Source organism: Mesitornis unicolor, unplaced genomic scaffold (assembly GCF_000695765.1).
Source record: "Mesitornis unicolor isolate BGI_N332 unplaced genomic scaffold, ASM69576v1 scaffold13027, whole genome shotgun sequence".
NCBI classification, from domain to species: Eukaryota; Metazoa; Chordata; class Aves; order Mesitornithiformes; family Mesitornithidae; genus Mesitornis; species Mesitornis unicolor.
This window is the reverse complement of record NW_010195869.1, coordinates 8,421-19,685: the sequence shown is the minus strand read 5'-3', so window position 1 is coordinate 19,685 and position 11,265 is coordinate 8,421. Positions and strand designations below refer to the sequence as shown.

The 11,265-nt window shown below is 45.1% G+C and overlaps 1 protein-coding gene across 2 annotated transcripts in view; it reads right to left on the bottom strand.

Moving 5' to 3' along the window:
* The window catches only part of NDST2 (N-deacetylase/N-sulfotransferase (heparan glucosaminyl) 2), a 25,970-nt gene extending 17,588 nt beyond the window's left edge, over positions 1 to 8,382 (bottom strand). For both annotated transcript variants that reach the window (XM_010188273.1, XM_010188274.1), the window contains exon 1: positions 6,988 to 8,382. In XM_010188273.1, the coding sequence (XP_010186575.1) occupies positions 6,988 to 7,980 (993 nt within the window). In that variant the 5' untranslated portion in view covers positions 7,981 to 8,382. The remainder of the gene's footprint in view (positions 1 to 6,987) is intronic.
* Positions 8,383 to 11,265: the final 2,883 nt, after the last annotated feature.

The window sequence follows — 11,265 nt, the reverse complement described above, 5'->3', positions numbered from 1 at the left end:
TCTTTCCAGGTTCAATCCCAATGCTCCTCCCTTCCTCTCCCATGTTGGCTGGAGCTTTGCTATTGAACCTCTGCCCTTTCTCTGAGCCTACATGTAAATGAAAATGAGGATGGGGCAGCACGTGGTGCACAGCTGAAGGAAGGGAAGTCAATAATATTGTGAACAGTAACTAAGTGATCCAAAGGGATGGGGCTTTTATTTAGAGAGGAATGGTGGATTTGCAGAACTACCCATTCAAGGAGTCCTGCCACAGCAGGGAGGTATCCCTGGCTTTGTGTGCACTTCAAAGTGCCAAAACCCTATTGCAGCAGGAAAATTTCCTGGATTCTGGAAGGAAAACTAGAGGGAGCTGATGTTCACAGTCATGACATCTCCTGCAGGTTCTCTCTTGCTCACTTGTGTCTGCTTTAAAATGTCCAAAGTAATTGCTAAAGCCAAAGGGAAGGAGCCCTGTGCCACACACCCCAAGGTCCAGCAGCATACAGAGCAAGACAGCAGGCAGCCTTGACAAAAAAAAACCACAGAGGCTCTGTGTCACAGACAAGTAAGACACAAACTAAATCCAGTCAAATTTCTGCTGGAAAACAATAAAAAGAGAGAAGTCCTGACTGAGACGCATGCTCTGCTGCTACCTGCGTGCTTTGGGGAAAGTGTCAGAAATGTCCTTGCCCAGGTAGTTATTTAGATTTTAATAGCTTTTCTAAGAAAGAAATGGATCAGTGGCTCCGCCACGGTGAGGGTGATGACCTCTCAACAGCAGACTTGCACTAGATGCAAATACACAAGCAACCTGTCACATAATAGTGGGGAAAGCGAACAGACTGTTCAAACTGTGCATGGGAGATGGGCAGATCATTCTGTATCAGCTTCTGTATCCCTTCCCCGGCCTCAAGAAGCACACAAGTGCACTACAACGCTGGCTTCATGTGGCTCACATTCCACAGACGTTGTTTAGGCACAGTGCTCCCTAGGTGGTGAAAGTTACTCACAGATGTAGACCCATTCAGTAGGGGGACCAGCCTTGACACCTACCAGGTAAGGATATCCTGACAAATTACTTCTGTCGCTAACATTTCAAAACAGTGCTGACCAAACACTGATCATCACAGTAATTTTAAAATTGTGACTTCTGTAATTTACTTCAATCACCCATCCATGTGCAAACGTTATCCTGGAGCAAAATTAGTTGAGTGGTTTATTCCCAAGACAGGGAGCCCATGACCTCTCACACACGGCAAGGTGAGAAGACCAGACAGATTATTTCTGCATCCTGCAGATGCTCTCTTTGCTCTCTGAAGTAATCAAGCTTTCAGACTTTTCCCTAGAGATGCACCTAATTGCCTGTTCCTCCTCCCCACAGCCGCACAACACTGACATCAAACGCAGCCTGGGACAAATTTCGAAGATCCCAGCTCCTTCATGGCCACATGTCTACCATGTCCTTACCCCAGCCCCCTCCCAAGAGCAGTATTTTGAGAAATGTATGGCACATAACATCTCCAGAACCTATCACAAACACAGGCAGTGCTTTTAAAAGGTGACATGGCAGCAGCACTGATGGCTGAAGCCTCCTTTGCTGCACAAGACCCAGAATAAGCAATGTGAGGTCAAGTTCCTCTCATGTAACCCTGTGAGACACAGGGACTCACCCCACACATCAGGGAGCACAGACTAAGAGCTGTGCGTCTCTCTACAGAGAAACACCCGTCTGCCCAGCTGGATGACAATACCACGTCAAATCTGGGACCAGCACCTTGAACACATCACCCAGCACCTCAGATAGGAAAGTGCCACTTTCTTTTCGTGTCTCCAGAGCTGTCCCAAGCCTTGTCCCTTCTCTCTGCTGCCCTGATAGGCACATCCAGTTCTTTGAGCTCGGGTAGGAAGGTGGAGGGAGGAAAGACAGCGGTTAAGAGGCTTAGCATTCCTCTGCACAGAGGGAGATTTAAAGCCTGGCTGGGGTTACCATGACGACACATCTGTCTAAAGATAAATCCCAAAAAGCCCTGCTCCAGCAGGCAGCAATCCTTTGTGTCCGGTGAGGGACCAGGGAGGGACCATGGGGGCCCCAGAAATTCTAACACCATGGAGCCCTATGGAGTCCTGCTTTCCTGGCAGGTTTATTGCAAATCGTGTGCCATCCCTCTGCTTATGCTGGGTCCTTTTCACAGCTGCATCCATAAGGTGGCATGGTATAGGTTTGAAGAAATGTCTTTACCTTGCACAGGACAAAGGAGGCTATAATGCCAAGCAAAATATTTGGAAATTTGTTTCAACAAATTATGCACTCACTGCTCGCCAGCGCACGGGTTCAAAGAGGTCTGTGAGCTGTAGTAAGGTGATGCAATACAAATGGAATGGGCCAGGAAGATGGCACCTCTCTCTGCTCTGACATCTCTGCAAGCTTTCTCTTTTATAAAGTAGGATGAGTATGATAGTACTAATAATATCTTACAGGTGACTTAAGTGGCATTTCATGCATATCCATAATGTGCTCTGAGATTCTTAAATTAAAGGCAATCAAGAAATGTGGAGCAGGCTATCCATTAAGACATTAAAAAAATTAATTATCTGATCTGAAAGCAGATCTTCATGTGCATATTTAAGAAATGTAGTTGCTCAGGACAGAAGGCTAGCATTTTAGCTATCTCCATTTCTAAAAAGCAAAGTTTCTTCCCCTAGAAAACTGCCCCTCCAAATACTTCTGTTTTCTATCTTCTAACTACCTTCCATTCCAAAAATCCTTCCAGGATGCAGCCAAGCCCAGTAGCTGGCCAGAAAGGCCCCTTCCCCAGCTAAGCACTCTGACAGAAGCTCAGCAAGGCTCATCCCAGGAAAGAACAGATGGGGTCTCCAAGAGATTGGCCACCAGAACTCAGAAGCCACATCAAGGCCAGACCTGCTTCACGCTTGTCACAGCCCATCAGAGAACGTCCTCTGCAATCCACGACCTGTGTTTTTGGAGGGCTTTAGTACTTAATTTGGGCAGCCACACTGCAGGCCCAAGTGACAGACATCTTACATTCCAATGTGCATTTCTGGACACAATGCAAATAAAGGTCTAAACTTCAGTCTGATGTTTGAAGCCCATCATTTTAAAAAAGGCTTTTTATAATCCTAAATGATGATAAATATTTACTTCTATGCAAATATCAGCAGAAAAAAAAAGTTTAAAATTGTGCCTTTCATTGCGACACCTTTAAAAATCTATATAGTTTCACTGCTGGATCTGCAAAGAATTACTCAACAGTCACTACAAGCTCTTGATGCCATCCAGTGAAAGACAAAAACTCTTTCAAGGGGGTTAAAATTCTAGGAGCAAGAAAGCAATCAGGGGGAGCCATACCACCCTCATTGTACCCTCTTAGATACCCTCTCCTACCTCAGGTCACTCTAAAATAAGAGGCAAAAGGGGGAAATAAGGCTGAGTGTCAGATGGGGAGAAGAGAGGATACCATGACTCTAGGAACACAGTATATAGACAAATGAAGTGAAACATGATAAAGAATCACAGAATGTATTGGGTTGGAAGGGACCTTTGAAGATCATCTGGTCCAACCTCCCTGCAGTAAGCAGGGACAACGTTACTAGAGCAGGTTGCTCAGATGGAGGAGGAAGAAAACAGAGTGCTTTGACAGCCTCGTCTCAAATGCTCATGCAAAGCAAACCAGGAATGTGCTGCAGAAACACCTTCTTCATAGGAACTGCCCCTGTGGACACTGCGTAGCTCATTCTCAAGAGGATTTTCTGCATCTTTCTCACTGCCCAGCAGTAGCACTGGCATAGCTCAAAAGAGCCCCATCAAAAGAGAGAACGTTCATGGCACTGGTATTTCTACATCCTCTACAATGTTATAATCAGGGAGTTAGAAATTGCTGAGTATTTTCGTTTCAGGTAAGATCATCCTCTACAATTTAGCAAGGCAAGAGCTGGCTGACAGATGCCCTTCCTGGATTCTCTCTTCCGCCCTCACCATTCACAACCCAAAGCGAAATGACTGTCCTTGATTTTCACGTAGCTTGCTCTCACACTCGCTAGCAGTGATTGCTCACAATTTATGCCCTTGCAGAGATTACCAGCAAGAGAGGAAAAATCTCATCTACTTAATCTTCTTTCCTCATACCCAAAGACGACCACGAAGGATCATAAAAGCCCGATCCTCTTGCATTAGAAATGCCTCGTCTTTGTTGGCCAGTTCCACGGAGGTTTGGTAAATTCCAAGGATTATGATTTCAGAGGGGACTGAATGTGGAATAATTGAGAAGAAAATGGATTCTCAGATTTTGTTTTGTTAATTATGTACAGCTCAAATCTCTGGTAAACTTTACAAGGGAAAAATGTTGTCCTTGTGCAACTTCCAGCTGTTTCACTTCAACCAAGCACTGCAAGCTGCTGCTGCTGCAGCCCTTCAGCAGAAACAGGGACTCAAGGGCTCTTGCTTTTGAAGTAAAAGCAAGCACGATTCCTTTTTTTCTTTTTTAAAGAAGAAAGCTTTTCAGCTCTCCTTTAAGCATCACAAATACAAACATTTCACCTCTCACACAGGACATCCACCATGGGCATGCATTTGATCAAATTATACCCAGCACTTTCTTTTATTAGTCATTTTGCCTGGGAAGCTCTCTGAACGTGGACCTGCATATGGCACATGGGCTCACTGGGACAGCAGAGTCAATTTTGTACCTTCACACAACATCCAATCTTCAAACCAGTACCCTGACCACCGTAATCTAAGCTTTAAGATAAGGAGCTGTGTGTTGAGATAACAGCCCTGAAAGAGAGCTTTCATATAAAAGGCCAAAGAAAATGCCAGCTGTTCTGTCACTATTATATCCCCTTCTCTCCTCACGGCGAGAGGCTATCAGCAAATCCATGTAGTTATTTCTCGCTTTTAAAAAATAAAAATTCATTAACCTCTCGTGGCTCTGCAATCACAGAGCTTCTTTTAAATGGATAAATCTGGTTTTATCTGCTTTGCTCGAGATTCTCTGCTTACTGATCACAGATTATTCCTCCATTTCACCCTGTCAAAATCCAAACAAAGCATCTTTTGGAATTATCTTGTCTGGGTTTGTTTTTAACATCACTAGAGCAGTCTTTGCTTCCCAGAGCTTTGGTCACCTCTCTCCAGTTTTCTCACATAGGCCTGTAACCTGCACAAACACTAGAGAGGTAAGAATCTCTAGATTCTAGAGGGAGCAGGGCCTGCTTAGGACCATTATAAGACCAATCCTTCCAAAAAACCCCAAACAACAAACTTTCAGAGCATTTCAGCACCTCAAAACACAGAGGCACAGCAGTAAAATGAAAACAATTTTAGTATTTTCCTTAAATAAGCATTACATACAACTGTTTCATTTTTCTATAAGTGTCTGCTTGGAAACACTTTTTTACACCTGTTTGCTTAGACAGTTATGGTCAAAGGTGACTCTAAAGAATTACTGAAGAATGAAGAAGCAAAATAAATAATAGCATACAATTAGAGCTGCCTCAGGTATGTGGCTTCAAATGAAGCAGAAAAATAAAACTAGCTCCAAACAGAATGCAAGGGTTTCCTTTTCCCCAAGCTAAATTTGGGATCAGAAACAGAACTTAAAATCTCAAGGACCTGAAAAAACAGATAAGCTGAGATATGTCTTGCACGGACGCACAGAACATGTAGAAAAGGTGGTAAGACTCCTAGTGAGGTGGAAGAGCACTCTTGGGGACACGTAATGGATGAAGTTCAGTACAGGCAGGGGGGCGCACATGTACAGCAATATTTTGTTTAATACCTTTGCCTCAAACGTCCTGTGCTCTTGGATGAAAGGTTAAAGGGTGCTTCGCTTTGAAGCTGTTCTGGAAACGTGCCACAGCAGCTGCTGTCACGGGCTCATCATCATCATGGCTGGCACCCAGGGAACTCCATCCAGCACCTATCTAAGGACAAGTGCTAAATGGGAACCCAAAGTGAAAGACGTGGGGCCTCATACACCTGGAAACAACCTCAGAATACCTGGAGAAACAGGCAATGCACCACCTCAATGGCTACAAACCAGAACTGACAGGGACAGGGAAGATACAAAGGCAAGTCCTTGGCTCCATGAGGCAGCATCCATACACACATTGCAGGCTCAGGAGAACACTTCGTCACATACTTTCAAGGACACAGAGAATTAGAAGGGGCTCTTAGTTTCTTACCTTCTTCCTACTCGTTTTCTCCTTTGCCTATCTCGCTCCCCTTTCCTCCAGAAACATCTCTCTCTCTGCCTTTCCCATATCCTTTCCTAAGAAGTCACTGTATTGCTCAAGGAACTGTCAAGGAAAGCAAACCACAACGACGTCATCTCTCTGTCCCAATAGTGAGGCCACAGAGATGGTTCTCATGAAGGTTTGTTCTGAGCATGTTTCCATAGTGAATTTTTGGTTATTCCCTGCCCAGCGATGGGGGTTGTTGGTGGAGGACACAGCAGAAGAAAACCTTTCTTTTCCCTATTTGGATATGTCCTGAAAAGCTAGATGGCTAAAACATAAACTATGGCAGTTTACGCTGCATGGAATGGCCTACAGTTCCACAATATAGACACTTTTTATATATCATAATAAACAATAATATAATAAATACCGTGTTTCTATTCTATTACAATTTGTCTTTTTCTTTTGAAAGGTAGGGTTTACAGCTACAAATAGACTGACAGAGGAAATCTGCATATGCTTGTTCCCTATGTTAAGGAGGAGACAGGACAGACCACCACAGGCATCCTTCTCTTAAATTCAGAGATGTCAGCTACAGGTCTCAGAGTGAAAAATGCTCCATTTAAACCTGCAAAACTGTTGAGAGAGCATCACATTTGATGCCTCAGCATCTTTATTGGCTACCTCTCTGTTTAAGATGAGAACAATTGCAGCAATCAACACTTTAACCTGAACTAAATGCAACCTTGACTTTCCTGGCACGCCACACACACTAGAAATTTGTCTGTGGCCTAGTTATTCTGGGGATTTTACCTCTACATCAGACACTTTCATGCGAGTGCCCTCTTTTCCCACAAATATATCATCAATGTCGACGAGGATATAGCGATCAAGTGTGAGACAGAGGCGCTTGCCAGTCAAGTAGGCAATGGCGTCCACGAAAATGAGTTTGTGCAGCCAAAAATTGAGGTTATTGCCGAAGAGAACCCGCTGGATCCCATCATGCAGACCCAGATCCTGCACCACGGTGGCATGCAACGCTTTGTGGGTGGCCAGGTGAGGAATGGACTCCGAGGACTTGGTGCTGGCCAACAGCACTGGCTCGTAGGTGGTGTGGTTTGACTGGAACACAGTCCAGTCATCACCGGGCAGGGGACCCTGCTCCACCTCATTAGCCCGGGTGACGTAGAGCAGGGGAGCGCTAGGGTTGATGTGATAGTCCCGCAGCCCCAGGTTGGAATGTAGGAAAAGGGGGAAACCCTTGAGCTGTGCACTGAGTAGGCTGTTCTCATTGGCTTTGAAAAAGCCTATAATCCCCACTCCGTACTCTACACAGTATTTGTCCAGCAGCTCTCGGTTCCAAGCATCTAGGTTCACATATTTAAGGATGTTCTCATAGATAATAAGAGCGTAGCGTCCCCTGTCTTTGTCCGTCAGGGTGGGCATATCCCCTTTGCCAGGGGCGATCTCTGTCCTGTATTTAAACCGGCTGGATTCCAGGATGGCCACTATTTCCTGCCCCAGCTGCGAATAAATGCTTTCCACAAAGACTAGCACCACAGGATCCGTGCGCGAGGTGTCCACAGATTTTGTGAGCCTCCAGCTGGCTTGGGGCGGGATCAAGATGCGGTGCTGGTTGCTGCAGTCACTGAAGGGCAGGGGTGGTGGCTCCTTGATTTTGGGACTGTTAGTGACGTAGTAAGCCAGGATGCACATGGAGATCAGGCTGAAGGCAATGAGCAGCAGGATCAACCTGTGGAGCTCCAGCTGTCGCACATGCCGCACTACTTTCCACAGCTGAATCATGGTGAGGCGGGCTGCCCACCCCCTCCTCACACGCTGAACCCACGTCGCTCTTCAAATCTCCTGTGCCGCCGTGGCAGTACCCAGCAGCAGCTCGCAAAAAAGAAACAGCAGCTGCGGAGAGAGACAAAGCTAAAGCAAACAGCTACAGGGCTACACTCCCAGGGATGTGCCATTTATCTCAAGTAACCATGGCCTTCAATTCCCATCGCTCTTTTGTGTGCTTCCTCCTGTTCCTCTCCTCTCACTCAGGAAAGTCTTTTGGAGGAGCAAGGTTTCCTGAATCTCGTCTCCAACAGCAGATCAGTCTATCATCCTGTGCACAAACAGCTTCAGTTCAGCCTTCCCAGGTGTCCCGTTTCTCAAGTAGCTGTTTCACATTCACATGATGGCACCTTCCTTTTGCATCCTGCAATTTAAAAAGCAAAAGTTAATTCTCAGTATGGATTCATGGTATTTAACAGGTTTCAAATGAAATGGGAGGATCAGCAGGTGCTAGGTGCGCAGCATCACTTGCCTGTCAGCAGGCAGACCTGTTGCCTGGGAGGTGACACACAATTTGTACACGAGCTTGGCAGAACAACTGCAACGGCCTTGGGAAGAAAGGTCCACGTAGTGCACGAGGACTCAGCATGTGCCTTGCGTGAGATTCTCACACGCTAAGTGTACTGGCGTTTCCCCACTCCTCTTCATGCCATTGAACAGAAAATACGAACCGTTTTTATTCTAGCCTGTATTTCAAAATTAACAAGAAGAAGCGAGAGCCCTCCTGTTCTCTGTCTTGTCCTGGTCTCATACTAATGATGATGTGTCCGAATCCTCGCCAGTCACTTCCTAGGCCCTCTGGATGTTGACGCCCTGAACCCAGCAAGATGCCTCAAATTCCCACCAGCTCTCTTGCCCAACAGCTCCCAACTTCCATGGTTCCCACCGCTCTCTATGAGGCTGCTCCACTTGTCCTGGGAACTCGTGTTCTTCCAGGGCTCTCAGAACACGGCTCCGGGGAGCCATGGGGGCACAGGCTGCCCATGCACTGCATACCTAAATGCTGCCAATTGATTCAGAGGCAGTTGGAGATGAAACATCTCCTGAAACCTTCCTCACCTTCCCTCGTATGCCACTGAAGAGCACAAAACCAGTTTTAAATCACCAACAGCACGACATAAATTTGGGTTGGTCTCAAATACGTGGAAGCTTCTTGTTACAAAGCTCTCACCTCCTGCTTTGTGTTTATGACAGCAGACTATTGCACCATATGTTGTTATTTTTCCAAGACAAAATGCTCAACAAAGCCAACAAACACCAAGCCATCTAAAATATAAACACCAAGGAAAGCAACTAAATCACTCTTTGGTTTAAAAATAAAACGAAATCACTGCGTGGTTTCCTCTCCCTTACGGGAAGTGTGACTTACCTACAGCAACAACACCCAGGTGTGCATTACTTGGGATACGAGCACCTCTTTGTGGAGCACCTGCTGCCCCTCCCAGCACAGTGCGAGGGCACCCTGAATGCCAGATGTTGCTCACCAAGTCAGTCATACCCAAAATGAGCTCTCTGCAAAAGTTTAAAAACCTTTTTTGTCTCCAAACCTTGCTAACTCACACAGCCGCACTCCTGCAGACATGTGCTCCGCCACATACGATCCCTCCAACCACCTGCTCAAACTGGCACAGCTTACAGCACCAGGAGGCACAGGAGCAACAATCACAAGAAGTACTATCAAAACAGCTCTTCATCCGTTCAGCATTCCTCCCATTATTGAGCCTTTTCGTTACTATAATTCTGATAAAACAGACAGTATTAGAGCACTAGTTCGTCCATGAGTTTAAGATGGACGTAAGATTTTCACATAGTAAAGTCAGGGTTTTAACAACTAGTCCCACCAGAAAAGAAACTACTTGTGAGACAGATGCTTATTTTGCTCCACCAGAAAAGAATGTACTTGTGAGACAGATGCTTACTTTGTAATGTCTATTACTAAACAGAAAAAAATTCCTTCTGAGTCAGGGAAAATACCAGTTCACAGATGAGGCCATAAGCCCCACTCTAAAGACTCCTCCCAGGCTCTTTTCCAAACTTGGTGCAGCTTGAAGCAGAGACAAAAAAACCCAAGCAGATTTTATAAGAAGAGATATAAAATTGCTAACTTTGTGACAGCAGAAGGAAGAGTCAGAGCGCTGTTTACACAAGCCTTATAATGATCATTAAGTATTATCTCAAATAACTTCTGTGCTATAAGCTCAGCAGCGCAGGAACTGGCTTGTGTAATGCACAGTGAAACCTTAGCCCTGATGAGGTCTTCGGAATAGCTGTAAAGTAAACTACAAAAATAATGTTCCACAAGAGAAACTGAGACACAGCAAATCTTATTGAAGGTCACACTGCATGCAAGGCAGCAGATGAGTCAAAATTTAAAAAACAAACAAATAAAAAACCCCAAAAACTCCATTCCCCAGACTCCAAATGGATCAAGTCTCCATTCCCAAATGCCCCTCTCTAATGACAGAGATGGCTCTGGAAATGCAGCTCAGCCAGCAACAATAAGCTGTGTTTTCTTCAACACAGACAACCGATCATCTTTCAGTTTTGTTCCTACTGTTAACCTTTTATTAGAAAAAGAACAAGGAAGAGAAGGGGAGAAATTACTATGGGAAGATATAAAAAACAGCATTCAGATAGATTTTTCTAGTTTCTGCTACTGAAGTGACAACTGATTCTGAATGCATGACTCTCTGGATTGAGGGCAGGATACGGCTTGTAATTCCTGTTCAAATTCAGTCTCAGCGATACACCGGGACTTGCCAGTGTATCAGCATAGGACGCAAAAACACGCGTCACTTTTCAAAAGCAAGCAGGAAAATAACCTTTCCACCTCCACAATGAGCCTTTCCTATCCCACTGACTGCAAGGAAGGCGTCGATGTTACCACCCCCATGCTTGGCACTAGAGCTCCAGTCACACTGCACTACAGAGAGGCAGAAGGCAGAATTGAGCAGGGCAGAGAGAGGTTAGACAGAGACACAAGAAATGCTCTGTCTTTTTTATGATGTGAATTCCCTGTAAGACACAATATATACACAGCTCCATGCATATCAGCTGCTTGGAGAGGCAGTCTGCATTCTGCTCCTGTGCAATAAATTAATACAAAACACTCCACTCGGATTCCTACGTGCTCCATTTTGACTGAGAATTGCAAGCCAATGTCTTCCCAAATAGCTCACATCCTTTTGCTTTTTAATCCCATTGGATTAAAAAAAGAATAATTTGACTATTTTGGATTCAAAG